Source organism: Polypterus senegalus, chromosome 17, assembly GCF_016835505.1.
Source record: "Polypterus senegalus isolate Bchr_013 chromosome 17, ASM1683550v1, whole genome shotgun sequence".
Taxonomy (NCBI): domain Eukaryota; kingdom Metazoa; phylum Chordata; class Cladistia; order Polypteriformes; family Polypteridae; genus Polypterus; species Polypterus senegalus.
In genome coordinates, this window is record NC_053170.1 from 6,648,645 (window position 1) to 6,673,055 (window position 24,411).

General features: G+C 44.9%; 1 protein-coding gene across 2 annotated transcripts in view; it reads left to right on the forward strand.

The window, feature by feature from the left end:
• The window catches only part of itga3b (integrin, alpha 3b), a 153,338-nt gene that overhangs the window by 122,758 nt on the left and 6,169 nt on the right, over window positions 1-24,411 (forward strand). Inside the window, exons 14-25 of one of the 2 annotated variants that reach the window (XM_039740649.1) lie at window positions 476-573; window positions 2,851-3,016; window positions 4,306-4,377; window positions 6,583-6,662; window positions 8,295-8,372; window positions 10,058-10,160; window positions 13,623-13,799; window positions 14,997-15,104; window positions 16,766-16,879; window positions 21,238-21,336; window positions 21,497-21,622; window positions 21,976-22,134. In XM_039740649.1, the coding sequence (XP_039596583.1) occupies window positions 476-573; window positions 2,851-3,016; window positions 4,306-4,377; window positions 6,583-6,662; window positions 8,295-8,372; window positions 10,058-10,160; window positions 13,623-13,799; window positions 14,997-15,104; window positions 16,766-16,879; window positions 21,238-21,336; window positions 21,497-21,622; window positions 21,976-22,086 (1,332 nt within the window). In that variant the 3' untranslated portion in view covers window positions 22,087-22,134. The remainder of the gene's footprint in view (window positions 1-475; window positions 574-2,850; window positions 3,017-4,305; window positions 4,378-6,582; window positions 6,663-8,294; window positions 8,373-10,057; window positions 10,161-13,622; window positions 13,800-14,996; window positions 15,105-16,765; window positions 16,880-21,237; window positions 21,337-21,496; window positions 21,623-21,975; window positions 22,135-24,411) is intronic. The other variant, XM_039740648.1, reaches the window with a different exon arrangement.

The window sequence follows — 24,411 nt, forward strand, 5'->3', positions numbered from 1 at the left end:
GTGACAGCCCAGACGCCATCTGCTTTGCTGCTTTGCTCTTCTTCTATCACAGAGGTTCTCCTGTTTTAGATGCTTTGGCCGCTCATTTTTTTTTTATTTACAGACACTTCTTCTCTTCACCTGTGACTTGATCCACTTGTCTGTGTAGCCAGCGAGGTGTTTAAAATGTCCCAGTTTGAAGTCCAGTTACATGTCCCTCAGGTGGTGATACACTCCAGCTATTCATAGCACTGCATCAGCCTCTCTGGGCGTTTCCTCCAGGGTGGTGTCTGCTTGCATCTCCATTGGGAGGCCTGAGGTTCAGTGACATTGCTGTCTTCCCTGGCATCAACATTACCCGCTTGTTGCTAGCAAGTGATAGCTCAGGATAGAAATCTGAAGGAGAGCCACTATTCACATTCAACGAAGTGCCAAGCTGAGTCAGTGAGCTGAGGGACAACAGACGAGAATCCATTAACCCTTTGTTTCCTCTCAGATCAGCTTCCAGAAGGAATGTGGCAATGACAACAAGTGCAGGAGCAATCTGCAGGTGACGGCGGCTTTCACCACCGAGCAGCAAGTTGACCTGCCCAGGTACGCAGCCCCTTTCTTACTCTTAGTGCTGCCCACAGCTTATCTCTACTTCACGAGTGTCTCCTCACATGCTGGTCCTGTTATGCCATTACCTCTGTGGCTTTCTGTATCAGAGGTTCTCAAAATGTGGACTTTATTGTGTTGTGGTTGCTTAACCACTTTGTTAAATTAGACTTGGACTTACAGCCACGTATTCTTTGCTCCTGATTTCCCAGCATTCCCTCACAGTCTCACACACACTAACACCAAACAGTGTTAACCATAAATCATCCCAGAGTTTTCAGACCACCTATGGTCTTCCAGAGTAGGTCAAGGGGGTCTATAAGGTATCATCTGCATCTGAGCAAACTGACATTTAAATTGTTCTGAAACTTTAATATACTTGGGCCGTTTATTTACTAGTGAAAACATGTGGATCGGTGGTCCTAAAATAAAACACGAATAACAAAACAAGTCAACAATAAGGAGCTATTGATGTTTCCTATTTCTTTTCAGTTCCTCCAGAAGTGATCACGTAGTTTATTACTTCTGGTGATTCTAACAAAGCAAGCTGAATGTTTCTATTTTGGTCGCACATTCTTCATTTTCCAACATTAGGAAACGCAGCTTGATGCCAATCACATCGCCGATGTGACTTTGTGAAGCAGTGGTCTTCAAAGAAACATCGATGACTGGTTATAAATGCAATGGGTTGGAAGTTTTGAATGTTTGACAATCTTTTGTTCTTGAATTTCATGCCTGTGAGTCATTGTTTCTTCCTGCAGTATCTTGTCTGCTTATTCTTTCTCGTTCTTTATCACTTAATTGCCTTCTGTGATTTGCTTGACGCTCAGCAGATGTCACTGTTCTTTTTTTGTTGCTCCTTTCTGCCATTATGGTGGTTTTTCGATCACTTCGCCATAAACATACAAGCACAGGTCATCGCCCTTTATTTTCATTTAATAAACATAGAGGTGTGTTGATCAATAAACACAATACTTACACTTGATTATGAATTCTGGACACATATTTTGTATGTTCTGGAGAATTAATTAATCAAAAATAGATGGGCTTGTGGGGTCCATACTTAAATTACTTTAAGATTTGGGTTGCTGCAACCTAAAATTTGTTGAATTGCCAGAACATTTTAAGTCAAAGGCTTTCAATTAAGACCAGGATCAAAGTTCTAGCACCATGTGTTCATGTGCAGACTTTAGCATTATACATATATGGTACAACAAGACGCAGACACAGAAAAAAGGTTTGGGGCAAATTCATGACCCCCATATAATGGAAATGGCCGTCAGTCTTCTACTCTATATAGGGAGGTTTTGGTTTGGTGGGTAACTTAAGCTAACCAAGTGCATGTGCATGGCAATGATAATCAGGCTGTCACCTTAGTAATCCTCAACCCAATGCCCAAGGCAATGGCTACAGAACAACCATGAAGAACCCTTGCTGACAAAAATCAACTTTCACTTCAATCTCCCATTCATTCATAGTGATAAGTGACTAATAAGGACCCCCAAGCTACAGTATGTCGTACGTAAAGTTTATTATTTTTTTTTATTTTCTTACTTATTCTCCATGGATTTTACAAACAAGAAAAAATATAAAAGGATCTGCTAATCTTAAAACTGCAAGGTCCACGGGCAGCATCAGGGTTTAGAACCTCAAGGGGATGGTATTATGAGGTCAGGCCCGTAGGGGAGAACATTAGCTGATCAGTTGGGCCCTTCTCACCCAGTTCAACCACTGGGATGCCTTTCCATTTGATCTGCAGTGCCACCCATCAGGGTGGGGAAGCTGCACCCGCCAAGAGCCCCTGAAGAATGTGTGAGAGGAAACTGTCGCCCTCTGCTGGTCAGTGCCTGGTGTTGGTAGGTTTGATTTTAAACATACGCATCTTTCTGTACAGTTTTTCCCGGCTTATCCAGGTCTAAATGTTTAAACTTATAGAGGAATATTTTGGACATACATATATAAAATCAATCAATCAATCAATGTAATATGACACTAAATACATGAAGGCAAAATGATATTTGAGTATGGTCAAATGTGTCACAAAATCTATATTTATGGTTGCTTATTTGTTAATATATTTATTAAGTTGTTTCTCCATTAACTTATTTCAATGATTCCAAATTCGACATGGAATATTGCATTTACCTTGCAATAATGCCATTTTACTTTTGTATAGATCCGTTTTACGCGGCTTTTGATTATAACCCCCTCTATTCTGTGTGTACACTTGGACTACACACCCCCCTGAACTCCTGTCTTTATTTTTACAAGCAGCAAAGCTGGAAGGCAGGTCCTACAGTACAGTCCAGATGTGAAGAAGCTCTATGTGACCGTGAATGTGACAAATTATCCAAGTGCCACAAAGGAGGCGGAGGATGCCCACCAGGCTATCCTAAACATCACACTCCCTCCAACGCTGCAGTATTCGGGGGTCCGATCGGTAAGTACACTCAGCTGGGGACTGGAGAACGGCATACAATGAAGGAAGAGTCTGAAATAATGACATCGGTGATCTCAGACCTGTGACAAAAGGCACGACACACATTGCTGGGCTCCAGAAGCAAAACATCTATCTATCTATCTATCTATCTATCTATCTATCTATCTATCTATCTATCTATCTATCTATCTATCTATCTATCTATCTATCTATCTATCTATCTATCTATCTATCTATCTATCTATTATATAGTGCCTTTCACATATCTATCTATCTATCTATCTATCTATCTATCTATCTATCTATCTATCATATAGTGCCTTTCGCATCTATCTATCTATCTATTATATAGTGCCTTTCATTTCTATCTATCTATCTATTTATCTATCTATCTATCTATTATATAGTGCCTTTCTATCTATCTATCTATCTATCTATCTATCTATCTATTATATAGTGCCTTTCATCTATCTATCTATCTATCTATCTATCTATCTATCTATCTATCTATCTATCTATCTATCTATCTATCTATCTATTATATAGTGCCTTTCACTTTTATCTATCTATCTATCTATCTATCTATCTATCTATCTATCTATCTATCTATCTATTATATAGTGCCTTTCACATATCTATCTATCTATCTATCTATTTTATAGTGCCTTTCACTTTTATCTATCTATCTATCTATCTATCTATCTATCTATCTATCTATCTATCTATCTATCTATCTATCTATCTATCTATGCCTTTTAATTAATGCTTTAAATTCAAAATGTCAGTCATTTCCCTGTCAGGTATGCACCCACCATTGTACAATTTAGTGAGTATTTAATAAGTTGTCTTTCATTTAAGCAATTTCGGGTTCCTGTGACAGCTTGAGAGTGCCCCCTTTCAGTCTACAGGCACTATGGGGGCATTGCGGGCAGGTGGAGGATGTGGGGGTGCGGTCTTATAGTCTCATATTCTTCTGCTTTATTCACAATTGCCTTCCCTGCACCGACCCCAGAGTTGGTTTCTGCCCAACATAACCCTGAAGTGGCTTCCCAGGTTTAGAAATGGTGAACGAGATTGGCACTGAGCCTTTTAAGTCAGTTAGTTCTGCAGATTCTAGGAGTCCAACTTCCCTTCTCTGAATGAAGGTGCGACACTTTGAGCAGCGCTGCGTGTGAAGGCCTTCACGTCTCCAAGATGAACGTTCTGCTTGCTTTGTCCCTCAGATACCATCATTATCATCATCCTCTGTGCTGTTCTTTTTCATGTTTTTGTCTGTTCTTGTCATGCAGGATAAGGTCCGCTGCCATTATGAGGAGACCTTGCTGTGTGAGCTGGGCAATCCTTTTAAAAGCCTTGAGCAGGTAAGACTCAGTTACTCCATCCATTAGACACTCATTGTTTTTTATTGTGTCTTTCACATAAAAAAACGAGATTAAGTGGAGACGCGACTGAAGTGTTTAAAATGGAATTAGAGCGAGGTCAGGGTCTGTGTTTTCAAACATTTGTGTTTTCTGACATCCACGTTGTAACACTGGCAGCATTTTGAGAAATGTATGGCTGTTCAAAGCATTTTCAAAAGTCTCCATTTTCAGGGGTTAAAAATGCCAGGGCAGCGTGGACAAAAGGCAAAAATGGAGTCTAAAGTCTGCCCTTTTAAACAAAGATCTGATGCTCTCAGGACGCATGTTTTGGGTAGCGCCAGACAAAGGGAGGGCTGATCAGTGCTTAAGGTGCCCGCTGGGGCCATGTGGCAAAAACGAGGCCTAATGATTGGATTCGCCTCTACGTGGAATTTTCTAACTTGGTGGTACTCGAGGTGAAATCAAATTGAGAAGTTAAAAGAGAGACTTTTGCGTGAAGTGTGAAGATCTCTATGGCCCCCTCAATGGAATGAAGGAAAAACACCCACTAAAACCAAACGATTGTTTTTTGTGTCTTTTACTTACCCTGCATTGTTCTTAGTGATGAAGAAGAGGGAGAGGAGGGGTTGGGAGCGTACGCTGATTGCACCCACCACCGCACGATGAACCACACAGATTGGGATCCGAGGGCAGGCACGCAACGGGTGACACCTCAGTAGGAAGACTTTTAATCTTATTTTATCATGGAGAACAGAGATAGCAAACTTCTTGATGCCATGGGCTTCAAGGGGGACCCAAATTGAACAATGACAGAAGAAAAGTGTTTGGGATAAACACCCGGGCCTTTAATGACCGCTTGGGCACAACATCAGTGTGTTTGTCGGCGGAGAGAGTGTCACCTCGTCAAGAGGTTTACTTACCTTGGCAGTGACATTAATGTGACTCTGGTGACTCTTCCTATGAAGTCAGTAGACGGATTGTGAGAGCATGAGGGGGTCATGAGGTCACTGGAGAGGGGTGTGTGGCACTCCTGATATCTGAAAAAGGACGAAGGTCCAAGCCTTTAGAGCCCTGGTGCTTCCTGTTTGTGAGACATGGACGCCATCCTGTGACCTGAGATGAAGACTGGACCCCTTCATGTGTGCCTCTTCGGAGGGTCCTTGGGTCCCGCTGGTTTGACTTTGTGTTGCTCACGGAGCGCGAATGTGTCACATGACCTGCATTGTGAGGAAGTGTCAGTTACGGCACTACAGCCATGTGGCACGATTACCCGAGGGTGATCCGGCTCATTGTTGAGGACCCGAGTGGCTGGACCAGGCCAAGGGGGACCCCACGTAACACCTGGCTGTGGCAGACAGAGGGTCATTTCCAGACCCTGTGTATCTGCTTGGGGAGTTGCCATCCAGGATTCCGAGCCAATTCGTCGTGTGGTGGGTGCGCCAACATACTACACCAGTGCCCGCTCCCCGACCTGACCTAAAAGAAAATTAAATGCCTTTTGTTTTTTGGGTCGTGACCAGAGGAAGTGGATTGTGGGTACAAAGGGTGGAAATGAGCTTCTCTTCACAAGGTCAGCATTGACAGAGAGTCCAGAGTGCACAGTAGACCGTCCAGAGCTTTCGCTTCATCACATTGAAAGGAGCCAGTTGAGGTGGTACGGACCCCTGATGAAGATGCCACCTGAACGCTTACTTGGGAGGGGTTTCTGGCCAACAGGAGGGAGACCGTGGACCAAACTATGGACAAGCTGGAGAGATTACCCTTTGGAAATGCATCATTATCCCCACCAGATCTGATGGTTGGGGGGTTTCGCAAACTGCTGCCCCCCACGACCCACACATAGATAAGCAGCAGAAAATGGATGGATGGACATTCCCTTTAAGAAACGTTTCTTACGAATTAGCAGACCAGTGAAATACAGCACTGAAGTAACAGCATTCTGTGTTGTCAGCATTTGGGTATAATCAACACCCCCGGTGGCGTATCACACGACTTCTAGTCGAAGGGGACGTCAAACTTCACGACTGAAGCTGCTGTTCTCATCACCTGAGGATTTCCCATCACGTGATCTGAAATCTCCGAGTGTAACCTGCTCACGGAGGAAGCTTTCCCTGTCTCTCTTTCTTTTTTCCTCCACGGCCCCTTGCGTTCTTTTTCTCCTTTTTTCACTCACTCACTCAATCATTTTCATCTTTCCTCTTCCAGGCGACTATTCTGTTGATCTTCGAGGCATCCGGCATCACCCTCAACACGCAGGAGATCAGCGCACAGCTCCAGCTTTCCACGTGAGTCCAAGCAGCCCTGTCGGGGTCTCATGTTCAGATGATTTTCTGGTACACTGACTGCCCCCCCGCCCCCTCATCACTCACTACGCCTGAACACCCCAACTCTGTTTCCCCAAGACCACCAACCCCCCATCTCATTCCCGGGCCTGCCTTTATCTAATTTGGGGTGCAATGACGGGTTTGCTCTTGTTGGTGTCTGTTTTAAGAGAAATGGAGATACTTAACAGCAGGGAAAATAAGGATGGAACACGTCAACATTTTTCTCAATAACGCACGTGCACGCGCCTGCTGTCCCACCCCGTCTCCTCCCAGAATTACGTCTCTTTGAATATGCAAATCAATATAAATAGCCCTTAAGCTCAGCCTTCTGTGAAACAACAATGGCAAAAGCAAGAGGGAAAATAGAAGAATTTCAGCGAATGCCAAGTGGAGGCAAAGAAAAAATGTACTAACTCAAAATCTCACATTCACAAAGTCGTACAGTACCCGAAATAAAAAAAAAGTTGTCAGAAATCAAAGTCGCCGTGAAAAGACGAGTCGAAGCCCATCCTTCTGAGTGTCCTATGAAAGCTTATTAGGGTACAGAGAAAATAAAAATAGGTACACAGAGTAAATTACTTTTCACGCTGACCGGGATTTATGTAGCGAAAGAACGTGGAAGTTGACGTACGCACAGATTTATGCATCTGGATTTTTTTGTGCGTAAGCACATTTCTGCTTTTGTCTGTACGCCATGTTATAGTGTGAATTCTACGCACGGCGTTATACATGAGGTCCCTGAACACTCCAACTCTGTTTCCCCACATGTCTAATGGGAATGTTAACATGAAATATTCTCCAGATGTCGGTAACAACCCAAGTAATCCACACATACAAAGAAATCGAAAACAAATGAGTCCATAAATTATGTGTAATAAAGTGGAATGGTACAGGGAATAAGTATTGAACGCACTTACTGAGGGCGGCACAGTAGTGCAGTGGTAGCAGTAAGGAGACCTGGGTTCGCATCCCCTGTGTGGAGTTTGCATGTTCTCCCCGTGTCTGCGTGGGTTTCCTCCCACAGTCCAAAGACATGCTGGTTAGGTGCATTGGCCATCTGAAATTGTCCCTAGCTGGAGCCTTGCCCGGGGTTTGTTCCTGTCTTGTGCCCTGTACAGGGCAGAAGTGCTGCAGACCATGGCTCCGGAACTGTCCAGGCACCCCCTGGTGGTGGCCATGGGCCCGTGTAGGGTTGAGCTTCTAAGCTCCAGTCCCGTGGCCCTGACGTAAACCAGGGGGGGCTTCCCCACTTGTGTTCCAGGGGTGGTGCTCCTGGTGATTTGTCCTCTCCTCAAAATGGTGTCCTGGCCGGGTCTATCACAAAATATATTTACTGAGAAAAACGTTGACACATTCAGTACGTATTTTCCCCTGCTGTTTCAAGCAACGCAATCCAAAGGTGGAGAGGTGAGAGTGAGGTACCACCCAGATTAACACCCGGCACTAAATGTCCAAAGGCTGCTAACCCACCATCTTTTGATGACTTGTCACAAAGTGGTCTTTGATATTTTGTTCTAGGAAGAATTAGCGATGATGAATTTTTGTATGAATACATGAAGGTGTAATGTTCTTCCCCTGGCTTGTGTCTCACAGACAGAGTGAACAGAGTGACCTGAAGCCCCTGACTATAATGTTACTCATCGAGTATGACGTGCAGGTCACATTCACAGTGTAAGTATAGCTTGGGGAGTTGGGAAAGGTGAAGTAGAATAATACAGAGGCAAGGAGGGAGACAAGATGTCAAGGTTGGGAGGAAAAAGAGAGTAAAGTGGACAATGGGAAGGAAACATAAGAGGGAAAAGGGTGGGCAATGGTGGAGGTGGATGAGGGACAACAAGGAGAGCAGCGGGAAGGAAGAGGTGGAAAGGATAAAGAAAGAGGGCCGTTCAATAATTTACCTACCTCTGTATGGTTTCATGCCAAGAAAGAGCACCACAGATGTGATGTTTGCTCTGAGGATGTTGATGGAGAAGTAGAGAGAAGGCCAGCAGGAGAAAGCAAATGACAGGGTGACTGAGAGGAGTTGTGGTATTGTATGAGGAAGTCGGGAGTGGCAGAGAAGTACGTAAGAGTTGTACAGGATATGTACGAGGGACGTGTGACCGTGGTGAGGTCTGCTGTAGGAGTGACATGGTGGGATTACATCAGGGATCGGCTCTGAGCCCTTTCTTATCTCCAATGGTGATGGACAGGTTGACAGATGAGATTAGACCAGAGTCCCCATGGACTGAGATGTTTGCTGATGACATTGTGATCTGTAGTGAGAGTAGGGAGCAGGTTGAGGTGACCCTGGAAAGGTGGAGATCTGCTCTAGAGAGGAGAGGAATGAAGATCAGTAGGACCACCAAGACAGAATCCATGTGTGTGAATGAGAGGGAGGTCAGTGGAATGGTGAGGATGAAGGGAGGAGAGTTGGCGAAGGTGGATGAGTTTAAATACTTGGGATCAACAGTAGATGGCAGAGGAAAGGAGAGAAGAGTGTAGAGATAAACGTAGAGAGGAGCAAGAAGAGATGTGGAGATATTGAAGTGAAAGCAAAAAAAAAAAGGAACCAGAAGGTGGAGATGAAGAAGAAAACAGGGATGAAGACTGGGAAAGGAAAATGATGAGATGTGGTGGATAGGGAATGAAGCTGGAGTTCAGGTAGAGGAGGTGGGAATCAGGGGAAGGGGAAAAAATATGGAGGAAGACAAAACCTAGAAAGGAGCAAAAGATGAAAAGGATAAAGGAAAAAAAATGAGAGGAAGGGGGGCAGGAGAAGATAAATGGAGGAGGAAAAAGGGCCAGAGAAGTTGGAAAGGAACAAAAGCTGTGGTGGTGGTGGTGGTGGAGAACAAAAGAAGAAGAAGGGGAAGAAGGTGGAGGAGAGGAGGATACATGGGCAGGGAATAGGAATTTGGAGAAAAAAGGGAAAGGAAAGGGATAAGTGGAGGAGAAAAACCAGAAGACAAGGGAGAGCATGATGTGAGGAGAAGGAAAGGTGAGGGGAAACATTGGCGTCATTCAGGTGAAAGAGAAGAAAAAGAATAGTTGGGGAAGGAAGAAAAGAAGAGGGGAGAGACACAAGGGCAGAGAAAAGGAAGAACTGGAGAATGAAATGGGAAAATGAAGAACAATAAAAACATATGGGAACACTGAAATGAAGTGGAAGGGTGTGTGTGTGTGTGACCTGAAGCGATCAAGTCTATGTACTCATATAAAATGGCCGCATAATGTGGCCAACCATCATGTGACAGACATGGAGGCCAATGTGAAGCACATTCCTTACTGACGTATATTGTAATTAATGAGTGAATGCACTGGCCTGTTGGGTTGTTGTCTCTTTGGTAATTCTGTGTCCCATAATCCACCTTCAGGGACCGCTCAGTACAGCTAACCTACTTCAGCGGGACCGTGATGGGGGAATCAGCCATGAAGACCGGCCAGGATGTCGGGAGCCTCGTGGAATACACCTTCACGGTGAGGAGTCGGTGCTTACCTGCAGCAATGTGCCTACTGGGCAAACTTTAGGACAGATGCATTTTTATGGTTCCACGTGTGCTACAAGATTTTCATTTCAGTCCGGTTTGGAGAATCCCTCTCTGACGAAGAAGCAGGGACATTTTGGTAGCTTCTGAAGGTCATGGAGAGTTTCCATTGACATCTATGAGACAGAGAGAGGGACAGGAGGGCTCGGTGCTTAGACTGCTAGTGGGAAATCCACTGGGATTTATTTTTGTCCCCACACACTTCATAGTGAAGCTTTGAGCCACCCAGTGAAAACAAAGATGGATGAACTTATATCTTGTATGTACTTGAAGCCAACTCGTAAAACTCACACAGCCACTCATATGATTACTTTTCTCATGTCTATGAGGCAGACGTTCACCCATCATTATTCTCACTGAGCGGTTCAGCGATTTCACCTAAGCTTGATCTGAACGTGGCTCCCTATTAGGTGTGTTTGCATATTCAGCCATCAGAGTTGAGGCAATTCATACTACGGCCGGGAAAACAATAGTCAAAGACAAAGCCAACTTTATTGTTATCTCAGCCATATACAAGTATACATACATCCATCCATTATCCAACCTGCTATATCCTAACTACAGGGTCACGGGGGTCTGCTGGAGCCAATCCCAGCCAACACAGGGCGCAAGGCAGGAAACAAACCCCGGGCAGGGCGTCAGCCCACCGCAGTCTATCTATCTATCTATCTATCTATCTATCTATCTATCTATCTATCTATCTATCTATCTATTATATAGTGCCTTTCTCTATCTATCTATCTATCTATCTATCTATCTATCTATCTATCTATCTATCTATCTATCTATCATTAAAATAGTATTATATAGTGCCTTTCAAATCTATCTATCTATCTATCTATCTATCTATCATTAAAATAGTATTATATAGTGCCTTTCAGATCTATCTATCTATCGATCTATCTATCCATTTTCCAACCCGCTATATATCCTAACTACAGGGTCACGGGGGTCTGCTGGAGCCAATCCCAGCCAACACAGGGCGCAAGGCAGGAAACATAACCCAGGCAGGGCACCAGCCCACCGCAGTCTGTCTATCTATCTATCTATCTATCTATCTATCTATCTATCTATCTATCATTAAAATAGTATTATATAGTGCCTTTCAGATCTATCTATCTATCTATCTATCTATCTATCTATCTATCTATCTATCCATTTTCCAACCCGCTATATCCTAACTACAGGGTCACGGGGGTCTGCTGGAGCCAATCCCAGCCAACACAGGGCGCAAGGCAGGAAACATAACCCAGGCAGGGCGCCAGCCCACCACAGGGCACAAACACACACACCCACACACCAAGCAGAATCGCCAATCTTTGGAGTGTGGGAGGAAACCCGCGCAGACACTGGAAGAAGATGCAAACTCCACGCAGCAAACTCGGGTCTCCTAACTGCGAGGCGGCAGCGCTAAACACTGCGCCACTGTGCCGCCCTACAAGTATACAGATAGACGAAATTGCGAAGCTCAGGGTCCACAGTGTAACAACATGAAGTGCAAATAAAAGAAATTTAATTGAATTAAAATTCGAGTTAAATTAAAATTAAAATTAAAATACAAACCAGATAAGATATTGTGCAAAGACAAGACAAAGAAGTAGCAGCAATATTGACGTGTAGTAAGCAATATGAACATTGATGCAATCTAAGGTATTTGCAATCTAGATACATAAATATAGTCAATAGATATGTAATATAATAAAAAATAGATGCAGATAATACAGAAATTATCAGTGTATGATAACAGTTGTTTAAGACATGTGTAAAAAATGACAGGTCAGAATGTTTCACAGCAGAAGGATAACAATGGGATAACAATAGGATAACAATGTTCTGGAAATTGCCAAAACCAGATATAGGAAAAAATCTTTTAATGTACTATGTTATAGTATTTTATAGTTATGTGCAGTCGTGGCCAAAATGTTTCAGAATGACCCAAGTGTTGATTTTCACAAAGTCTGTTGCTTCAGTGTTTTCAGATCTTTGTGTCTGATGTTTCAATGGTGTACTGAAGTAAAATGACAAGCAGTCCAGAAGTTTCAAAGGCTTTGATTGACAATGACATGAAGAGTCAAGATTTGCAGTGTTGGCCCTTCTTTCTTTTTCAAGACCACTCTCTGCAATTCACCCTGGCAGGCTGGCATTCAACTTCTGGGCCCAATCCTGACTGATGGCAGCTGCCCATTCTTGCAGAATTAGAATCGGTGGGTTTTTGTTTGTCCACCTGCCTCTTGACCACAAGTTCTCAATGGGATTAAAGGTCTGGGGAGTTTTCCTGGCCATGGACCCCCAAATCTCGATGTTTTGTTTCCCGAGCCACTCAGTTCTCACGTTTGCCTTGTGGCCTGGTGCTCCATCATGCTGGTCACCAAACTGTTCTTGGAAGGTTGGAAGAAGTTGCTCTCGAAGGATGTTTTGGTGCCATTCTTTATTCATGGCTCAGTTTTGTGGCACCACCAGGGCAGAGCTTGCTCAGGAATGACAGCAGGCAGGTGAGAGTGTGGTGAAGACTTTTGGAGGATGGCCTGGTGGGTATCAAGAAGGGCAGCAAAGAAGCCAAGAAAAGCATCAGGGACAGACTGACATTCTGGGATTGGACTGCCGAGGACTGCTGGAGTCAAGTCATTCTCTCTGATGAATCCCCTTTCTGATTGAAGAGAAGAGAAGATGAGTGGTGCTACCATCAGTCCTGTGTCAGGCCAACAGTAAAGCATCCTGAGACCATTCACATCAGCCAAAACAGTGGGCTCACTCACAATTTGGCCTAAGAACACAGCCAGGAAAAAAGAATGGGACCAAAACATCCTCCGAGAGCAACTTCTCCCAACCATCCAACAACAGTTTGGTGACCAACATGATGGAGCACCGGGCCATAAGGCTAATTGAGAAATAAGTGGCTCAGGGAGCAAAACCTCAAAATTTGGGGTCCACGGCCAGGAAACTCCCCCGACCTTTAATCCCATTGAGAACTTGTGGTCAAGAGGCAGGTGGACAAACAAAAACCCACCGATACTGACAATGCAAAAATGGCTGCCATCAGTCAGGATTGGGCCCAGAAGTTGATTGCCAGCCTGCCAGGGTGAATTGCAGAGAGGGGTCTCGAAAAAGAAAGAAGGGCCAACACTGCAGATATGGACTCTGTACATAAACTTCATGTCATTGTGAATAAGAGCCTTTGAAACTTCTGACCTGTTTGTCATTTTACTTCAGTGCACCATTGAAACATCTGACACAAAGATCTGAAAACACTGATGCAGCAAACTTTGTGAAAACCAGCACTTGGGTCATTTTTAAAACTTTTGGCCACGACTGTCGTATGTTATAATGTGTTATAGTTATATACTGTATGTTAGCGTATCTCCCGTGCACAAACATTTTTTTTTTCCTTTCCCAGGTGACAATGAACAGCGAGCCACTGGGTGACAAGGGGACACTTCAGTTGGAGCTCGAGTGGCCCTACGAGATCGCCAACGGCAAGTGGCTGCTGTACCTCATGGCGATTTCAACTAAAGGGACTGCGGCGACACGCTGTGTGCCTCCCGGCGAGGAGGTGAACCCTCTCAATCTTACAGTAAGTGTGAGTCTTGAGAAGATTCTGGGACAACAGGGAAAAGAACGGCGCCATCTTTTGGAGCTGAATGTTCTGTATCGAGCTCTCCTTGAACAACCAGATGCTGAAGGCGTCAGTCCACTTTGAATCATGCTCAGTTTATTCAAACAATGCATGTCCTGGGTGTGATGGGTCCTGAAGAATTTTCTTGACGTTCCTGAGACAATGGGAACTATGTAGTTCTTCTAGTGAGGGGAGAGGACAACCGACTATCTGCTGGGTGACCCTGTGGAGCTCTTTCCTCTGTGGAGAACCACGCACAGAGACAGTAGGCCAGGATGCTCTCTACTGTCCAGCAGTTTCTCAGGGATGTTGTTCTTCATGAGAACCCTCAGGAAGTAAAGTCTCTTTTGGGCCTTCTTCTCTACCTTAGCAGTGTGTGTTCCCCAGGTCAAGTCCTCCCTGATGGTGACTCCCAAGAAGCAGAAGTCTGAGACTCTCTCCACACAGTCCCCATTGATGATGAGTGGCTGGATGTCGTCTGCCTTCTTCCTGAAGTTCACGATGAGCTCCTTGGTCTTGGCTATATTTAGGAGCAAGTTGTTATTCCAACACCACGTTGTTAGCCGCTCCACTTCATCCCTGTAGGCAGACTCATCCCCCCCAGAGATGAGCCCTACTACCGTGGTATCATCAGCAATGGTGTTACTGTGGTGGGCAGGAATGTATAGCACAGGGGGCTCAGCACACAGCCCTGTGGGGCGCCAGTGCTGAGGCTGATAGGTGTGGAGAAGTAGGGGCCCACTCTAACCCTCTGAGTGCGATCATTCAGGAAGTCCTTGATCCAAAGGCAGGTGAAGTGTGGAAGTCCAATGTCTGACAGTTTGGTCACCAGTCTCTGGGGTAAGATGGTATTAAAGGCAGAGTCAAAGTCTATGAAGAGCAGCCATTCGTAGCTCCCCTGCCACTCCAGATGGTTCAGAACAACATGGAGAACGGTGGCCACAGCGTCCTCCGTAGACCTGTTTGCTCTGTAGGCATGGGAGGAATCTCGTGTTAACAGTCTCCATCTCGCGGGACTTGATTCCAAAAAGTGTCTTGAAAAAGTTACATCTCGTCCCAAGATTTTTTTATTATAATAGAGAGATATTTCTTGTGTCCATTGGGTTTGAGAGCATCCATGAATCCGTGAACCTTCTTGTGTCTTCATTTATCCAGCTGTCCAAACTACCGCCAAGGTCGAAGAGGGAGGCAGAAGGGCCTGCACATATGGAATCAGGATTAACACTTTCGGCATCCAGTAAGGGAAAGCCCACATTCCGGCTGGTAAGATGATTTAAAAAAGACCCCACACACATTCAACTCTGTGTTTGGTGGTGTCCTGTCTCAACTAGGGTCTCTCCCACTAGCTGGAGTTCAAATTTCATGTTTTGTGTCTCTCTTTTGCTCATTTTTGATTCTTTCCTTTAAGCCATTGGTGTCGTACTCCGGACCTGGTGGGCCTCAGTGGCTGCAGATTTTCATTCTAACCATTTTCTTAATCAGTGACCAGTTTTCACTGCTAATTAACTCCTTTTCCCTTCATTTTAATAGCCCTGTTTTTAAGGAGTCAGTCCTCTGAATTGATTCTTTTCTTCATTAAATGGCGGCCAAACAGAAATGAGACGTGAAACAAGCCGACAGATGACCCGCTAAACTGGGATTTCAAACTCCAACCAATCTCTTAATGAGAATCCGATTCTTGCTGTTAATTATGTCTGTTATTTAATCCCATGGCTTTTGCTGCTCTCGTTCTGCCATAGCAGACATGTTGATTTTCTGTTATTTCTAAGAATGTCGTCAATGCTTTGGTGTCCTGAGAGATCAACCTTACTGAGACCTTCACCTTTCTTCATTTTCAGATATTGTGTGGTCATAATTTGTGTCTCGTTATTGCTTGGCTGCTAATTAAGGAAAAAGAAACAACTAAGAGGCCTGAGTCAAGTTAATTAAAATGAAGGCAAATGAAGGGGCGGCACGGTGGTGCAGTGGTAACGCTGCTGCCTCGCAGTTAGGAGACCTGCGTTCATTTTGCACGTTCTCCCCGTACTGTGTGGGTTTCCTCTGGTTGCTCCGGTTTCCTCCCACAGTCCAAAGACATGTAAGTTAGGTGCATTGACGATCCTAAATCGCCCCTAGTGTGTGCTTGGTGTGTGTGGGGGTGTGTGCCCTGCAGTGGGTTGGCACCCTGCCCGGGGTTTTTTTCCTGCCTTGTGCCCTGTGTTGGCTGGGATTGGCTCCAGCAGACCCCCGTGACCCTGTAATTAGGATATAGCGGGTTGGATAATGGATGGATTGCAAATGAAGTTCACTAATTAAGAAGACGGTTAGAATGAAAACCTGCAGCGACTGAGTTTGACACCCGGGATTTATGCTGATTATGTATATCATCTTTTATTTTTGGCTTTGCCAATATATATGAGTTGCTTTTTGCTATGTTTCGTGTATTTTGTGTTGGGTGGGTGTCCCCCCCATGGAGGCGGAGCCACCTGCCAATCACCGCCAGGAACTGCCCTCCACCCTGTAAATCGGGAGGGTCTTCCCCAGTTCCTGGTGGCTCATTTCGACCCTTCTAGGGAGTTGATGAGTTGACTCGTTGTTTCTTTGATTTGTTCGATTTCTGAACCTTATTATTGTGTTTTTGACTACGTTTCCGGATGCCTCATTGGATTTCTTTAGTATTTTGGGGGAATTCCTTTGCTTCTTCTGCTCCACGGAGCTTCATTGTTATTAAAGAGCATTTTGTGAAAGTGAATTTTTTTTTTTCGTCACTAGCTGGGGTGTGATGGTGATGTGCCCCTCTAGCGGGCATTTTTGGAGGTTCTGTTCAGAATTTCTTGGGATTTATGTCCTTTGGGTCTTCTAGTCCATTGCCTGCTGGGTAAAAAAAGGCGCTGTAAAGCTCTTGTTGGTTAACTGGAGTATTTTGTGTTTTCGGTTCTGACCAGGACTGTTCTCAGCACACAGCAAATTGTATAAGAGTCCACTGCCCGCTTGTAAACATGACGCAGGAGGCCAAGGTCACTGTGAGATCTCGCGTGTGGAACAGCACGTTACTAGAGGTAAGTGCCCGAGTCTAACGGGTCTGGAAATGTCTATTAGGCCGTGTAGGCAAACCCATGCCACTTTTTGATTGCCCTGAACATTGACCATTAGTTACCTCTGTAAGCTCACCTAGTCAAGAAGGGCTCAGTACGGCCTCAGTTCTTCTTCTGCATGGATTCAAATGTGGCGTTGTGGGTCAGCTCCTCACTTTCCCTTCTATTATGGGAGTTTCTTGAACCCAACAACGTCAGGACCATAACTGAGATAAGCGTAGCAGATGAGGGCAAAACCCACCAATCCAAGGGGACGGTGAAAAGTGCAAGTGCTTTTATCAAAAACTCAACAAAAACCAGTGGTCAAAAAGTTCAGTTAATAAATAATCCATAAAAAGGTGACTCTGCGGAGGTTAAAATCTGAAGAAATAAATCCATTAAAAACGAGGTTAAAATTCAGGCAAGAAACTTGTCTTTTTATCCCGTGTGCCTCGGTGCCCCGTTAAATGTTGGCCTCCTCTTTGGCTTGCCCTGTCTGAACCTTGCAGGTGTAGATGACCTTCTTCTCCTGGGGCATCTGCAGGGAGCCCACTGAGCCCGGCTCCAGCGCCCACCACTGCCTTTCCAGGCTCCACCCGGTGAAAGTGTGCTCTGTCCTTTGACTGCCGCCGATCTGCAGGGCCGTCTGAACAGCATCATAAGCCCCCCGGGCAAAATAGAGCACTGGGGCCCCTGTTTTGGATAGCAAAACAGAAACATACATAGGCATCAGTAAAAAACGTGGGCCCCTGTGCTCCTGGGACCCCCAGGCAACTTCCCAGCAACGTGCCCACGCGTTAAGATGGCCCTGCCGATCTGTTGGCTCCTCACGGCGAGAGGACACTCCTGAGCCTAGTGGTCACTCGTGCCACTGGAATGTTCAATGGGAGCGACACTTCCTGGGGCTCCACACCCGTCCGACCCCCTGCTCACTCTCCCTCACCCTCTGCCTCTCTTCTTCCGTTCTTTGACCTCCCTCTTCTTTTCTTCTCTTTTGTTTCTTATTTGTTTCGGTTTTCTCCCCCTACTCGCCCTCGCGTTTCCCTTTTACAATGAGGACGTGGCGCAGCTGTGGCAATCAGCCACTCCCTGCGTCAATTAGGGTCACGGCCGTTCCAACACCTCTGAGGGTCATCCACACCCGCGCCACGCACAGGAACCGTTCTCACCACACTACCACAAACACACAAAGATGAAAATGCGTCAATTATTTATTTAAAACACCAAACCGCCGTGGACCTCACTTTACCACATCGAGGTGGTGCTGAAGACTTTCCTCTGAGATTTTGGTTCATGCTGACTCAATGGTATCACGCAGCTCTTTCGAATAGTTCAGCCATGAACCTCCCATTGTTTTGCTACTGAACTAAAGGAAAGTGTTTAAAACCAAAAACTAAACCAAGAGGAAAGGTGCAGTCAAAGCCAGAAGGATCAAAATGAGAGACGTACCGAAATTTCTGATTTGAATGCCTGTCACTGCTCAATGCTGATTGGTTGGATGAGCTCGTTAAGCCTTGGAGTGTCCAATCAGGAGTGGTCAAAGGTATTTAAGGTGGTCAATTGCAAGTTGTGCTTCCTTCCCTTTGACTCTCCTCTGAAGAGTGACAGACAGCATGGGATCCTCAAAGCAACTCTCCAAAGATCTGAAAACAAAGATTGTTGAGTCTCCTGGTTTAGGGGAAGGCTACAAAAAGCCATCTCAGAGGTTTAAACTGTCAGTTTCAACTGCAAGGAATGGAATCAGGAAATGGAAGGCCACAGGCACAGTTACTGTTAAACCAACTCAGGTCTGACAGGCCAAGAAAAATACAGGAGCGACATATGAAGAGGCAGGATTGTGAGAATGGTGACAGACAACACACAGATCACCTCCAAAGACCTGCAAGAACATCTCGCTGCAGATGGTGTATCTGTACATCGTTCTACAATTCAGAGCAATTTGCACAAAGAACATCAGTATGGCAGGGTGATGAGAGAGAAGCCCATTTTGCACTCATGCCACAAACAGAGTCGCTTGTTGTATTAAATGCTCATTTAGACGAGCCAGATATTCATTTTGGAACAAAGTGCTTTGGACTGATGAGACCCAAATGGAGCTATTGGGTCAAAACAAAAAGAGCTTTGCATGGCGGAAGAAGAACATGGCATTCCAAGAAAAACACCTGCTACCTCCTGTCAAATGTGGTGGAGGTCCCATCATGCTGTGGGGCTGTGTGGCTAGTTCAGGGACTGGGGCCCTTGTTAAAGTCGAGGGTCGGATGAATTCCACCCAATATCGACAAATTCCTCAGGATAATGTTCAAGCATCAGTCACAAAGTTGGATATTCCAACAAGACAATGACCCAAAACACACTTGGAAATCTACAAAGGCATTCATGCACAGGGAGAAGTACAATGATATGGAATGGCTGTCACAGTCCCCTGACTTGAATAACATCCATGGGATGATTTGAAGCAGGCTGTCCATCAATTTGAACTGAACTGGAGAGATTGTGTATGAAGAATGGGGTCAGAAATACCAACGTCCAGAATCCAGACACTCATCACAGGCTATAGGAGGACAGCGTCGAGAGGCTGTTAGATTAGCAAAAGGAGGCTCAACTAAGTACTGATATCATATTTTTTGGTGGGGAGCCAAAATTTAAGCACCGGACTAATTTTGTTATGATGCATATTGCATATTTTCTATTAATCCACTAAACTTAATGTCACTGCTGTAATCCTACTGTGTCCATAAGACATGTCAGATATTAAAAGGAAGTTACTACTTTGAAAGCTCAGCCAATGAGAAACAAGCATCCAAGAATTAAGAGGGGTTCCCAAACTTTTTTAAATGACTGTAAAACCTTATTGTTTTCATTTTTTCTTTGTGTTTTGTTTACCTGGCCAATACGGCAGAGACTCGGCTTCCTAGCCAATAGTTCTGTGGTTAAATGACGTGTATGTTGCCTTCCTTTAATTAACATGGAAAATACATAGCATATTAAATAGAGGAGTCAGACTTGGGGAGTCAGAGTCAGAACAACAACAACAACAATATTTATTTCTAGAGCACATTTTCATACAAATACATAATGTCGCTCAATGTGCTTTACATGATGAAGAAAGAGAAAAAGACAAAGTAAGAATTAAATCAGAGAACACTAATTAACGTAGAATAAAAGTAAGGTCCGATGGCCAGGGAGGACAGAAAAAACAAAACTCCAGACGGCTGGAGAAAAAAATAAAATCTGCAGGGGTTCAGAGGCCATGAGACCACCTAGCCCCCTCTAAGCATTTTACCTAACATAAATGTAGTACCAGAAGTACCAGAAACTAAGGATTTGGAGTCAAAGGATTTATCTACCGACTCCACAGCCCTGGATGAAGGATCTGTTTTAGCAGAGGAATAAGTATTAAAAAAAGGAGCTTTGGAATCCGTAGACTCGGATGAAGGAAGTGCTCGACGTCCTGACTTTTGAGACCATCGTGTTCTTACCTCTGAGGACACATCCCTGTGAATGTGGGAGCAATGGGACAACAAAAAGGGTGGCGATGGTAAATCGCCAAAATGGCAGACAACACGGTCCAAAGTCATTCACAGAAGCAAAATTAGAGACAACTGCAAAATCTCGTAAAACGATAAAGAAAAAATTTGTCCGTGAGCGTCAGTAAGGCTTTGAAGCCAAGTTACCCGAACTCTTGTCTAACATCTCAGTAATTACTGACCGCTCTGATGCTGGCCTTTCTGATCATAAGATCGGTCATTACGATAGCAATGGACGAGAAGAATTCATAATGAATTGCGGAATTACGGTACGTGAGGGTTCGTCAAGTGATTCTTAGCCTTTTTTGAGCCACGGACCCCTTTAAGAATCGATTGAAAGATATGGACCCCCTTCCGCAGAAATATTCACAGCAACACAACTTTGCATGCGATGGATATAATGGACTTTTATTTATCGAGATGATGACACACGTTCTAAAAGGTAAACTTGGGCCAACACCAAGTCAAGAGAGGTCTAGCGGTCGTCGCTGTAATGGTGGGGTGCGTTTTCTTTTGTTTCTTTCAATGAGAAACCATTGATTGGGACAAGAGGGAGGGCTCTATGGTGATCGCTGTTTTTCTCGCCCTTATTTTTCTTCCGTATTATTTTTCCTCACAAGTATATGACTCACGCAGTTCTGATCCGATGAGGCAAGGACTGTGTGGAGGACGTTAACAGTAACGCTCACTGCACAAGATGGTCCTGCACATCCGGAAGTCGCCCTTTCTTTGCCTTTCAGAAGACACGAGGACACATTTGGCCATTTTCATCATTAGCTGCCACACACATTGATGCTCCCGTTGCTTTCCCAACAGGAATTCAGAGACGCCAGCCGGGTGACCGTGACTGCCATAGCTAAGCTCAGACTGGTGAATTCAAAGCCTACGATCCGAATGGAAGAAAAGCAGTTGCAGGTGAGGCAGTTGGGTCAGGGTGGGCGCCTTGGGTCAGGGTGGGTGAGCCAAGACCCGGCAGCTGAACTCTTCCAATTAGTTTTTTTTTTGAACTCTTCCAATTAGTTTTTTTTTTGACCAACCGTACGAAGCTTAGCTTGATGCTTGTGTGTCTCTTTAGCTTTCCCTCAACATTGACTCGGAGATCGCCGAGGAGAAGCCTTATGAGATCGAACTGTGGATCATCATCGTGGCCGTGTTAGCTGGCGTCCTTCTGCTGGGACTCATAATCCTACTGCTTTGGAAGGTGAGTGACGCCGAAGGGTCGAACGAGAGCCTGATCCCATGAAAGGCATTAGTGTTTGATTAGTGTTGTCCATTGTGAAGCTGAATATTGAAAAATATTGTAGGACGAGGTTAGGAACTGAAATCTCGGCACAGATAAGGCTGAGTTGACTCCTTAAGGTCCCTTCTCTAAACTGTTCATTTAGCCAATCGGCAGGAGCCCACAGCACACTTCAGGGACTGCTTTCAGGTCGGTGGGTGAGACCCACCAGCTTCTTATGGTGGGGGTGGTCTGCGTTTGGCCCAGTTGTTGTTGTTTTTTGTTTTGTCTTCTTTGAATATCCCGTTACTTAACCTTCCTCCCTGTCCCCCTAGTGTGGTTTTTTCAAGAGGGCAAGCAGGAGGGCAATGTACGAAGCCAAGGGCCAAAAGGCAGAGATGAAGATCCAGCCCTCTGAGACCGAGCGGCTGACGGAGGACTACTGAGGAAGGGCCTCTGCAGGGGCCACGGGCACATTTCATGGGGTTCCATTGGTAATGACCTGCTGATTCAGAGGGAATCTGCTTGTACCGCCGGCTTTGCTTTCTTTATGGACTTCAAGCCCGGGCGCTGTAGTGCGGACGCTGGTGCCAACCGGACGTCACGGTGGGAGGTGGATGACATGGTGCAAGAGGCACTGCTGGCCCCGAGGAAAGCATCATGGAGCTCCTGTCCTCCACACTTACTAATGTAGGGGGATTTGAAACAAGAACCCAGCAGACAGCACGTTCAGAGGGCTGGTCCTGTTGCTCCACACTGGCTTCTTGTTTAAAGAAAAGATCCCCTTGCAGTACGGATGGGCAGCATCTTCCTTCCACTTAACTGGCACGCTCTTATTTCCTTCTCTTGCACTTTTGGGCTTTTTCTCTTTCAGATGATTAACAGCACGAGCAGCCTGATTGACTCACTGGGAGGTTTCGATGGCTTTTGGGTTTCTTCACACTGTGTGCATGAATAGCTTGTTAGGAGAACTGTACTGAACTTTTATTTTTACAGCCCATCTACCCATCCATTTTGTACCACATATCTGGTCCAAGTCACGGTGGGGGGGGGCAGCAGCAGTCCGAGCAAAGATTTTCCGACATCCCTTTTCCCTGCCGCCTCCAAGGGGGATATTGAGGTGTTTCCAGGGGCCAGCTGAGAGTTTGAATCCGAGGTCTACCCTGGGATGTCCTCCTGGTTCTTCAGGGTGGCATATCTTGATCAGATGCCCAGACCACTTCATGTGGAGGAACAGCAGATCTACTTGGAGCTCCTCACCGTATCTCCAAGGCCGAGTCCCGGCACCCAAAGCTCATTTCTGCTGCTTCTGCATTAGTGTATCATAGAGGAGATTGTAGTTAAGAGATCCAAATACTATTTTTGCAAAAACATGAAGCAACACAGTAAGATATTTGAATGTCTTGAAGGAATACTCCACCCAAAAGTTGCTTTGTTTTTCTATAAGTTACTTACCCCATGTAATTTATAGTGATGGCTGATAACAAGATCTATGATCTCATGTAGTTCATGCCAATGGTGACCAATGTCGTACAATGGCAAACAATGTGAAAAGCATCCATCCATTATCCAACCCACTATATCCTAACTATAGGGTCACGGGCGTCTGCTGGAGTCAATCCCAGCCAACACAGGGCGCAAGGCAAGGCAGGAAACAAACCCTGGGCAGGACGCCAGCCCACCGCAGGGCACACACACCCACACACCCACACACCAAGCACACACTCAGGACAATTTAGAATCACCAATCCACCTAACCTGCATGTCTTTGGACTGTGGGAGGAAACCCACGCAGACTCGGGGAGAACATGCAAACTCCACGCAGGGAGGACCTGGGAAGCGAACCCAAGGTCTCCTTACTGCGAGGCAGCAGCTCTACCACTGCGCCACCATGCCACCCATGTGAAAAAATCCACGTAAAAAAGGAAAAAAAAAAAAAATCTCATGTGACTTGTGTTGCATAAATCTTCACATCTGTTATGCGGTTTGTATGCTCGAAACGTGCCAAATGCATGAATGTTTGAAGTGAAACCACATTTAGAGAAAACACTTCTGGAAACAAATCAACGCACATCATAAACAGGAAGCACAAGTCCACCCAGCATGGACTTTTCAGAAATGAAGACCTGCCTCTGATGAGTGGTAATCTCTCGAGAGGACATTCCCTCGGTTGTACTCATGGCACAGGGCGTGATAAGGCCTCAGAATTCACACAGACCACTCTACAACTTCACAAATTTTGATTTGGAAACAGGCCTCACCCCACGGCAGCCTGGCCCCCCAAAACTCAAAAGGCACACTGAAAAAAGTTTGGTAATGATTCACACTTAATGTTTTCAATCTGAACCAATATAATTCTTTTTAGCTTATTGATCCCACCATTTTTAAGTTGAGGCAAAGATTTAGAGTGATTGGGTGCAATTCAGTAGTTTTATACTTATATTTTTTAAGTTGTTCTTCTTTTTTGGCAGTTGGAAAGCCATCACGCTGGAAGAAAATACAAACGGCCCCTCAAACACAGCACACGAACAACCTGAAATATTAGGTTAACTGAAATAGGATTTTTATGTTCATCCTCCACCATAACTTACTTAGGTACAAATATTTTTTTTACTTTGATTGCGATCTAAAACCAAATATTTCAAGCTACGACACTAAATGACTAATCTTAAGTTGCTTGAAAGAGAAAATTTACGTTAAATGAACATCAATTTTATACTTTTCTTCAGTGCAGGCTCAGGCTTTGAAAGTCTCAAAATGCCTTAAATGTC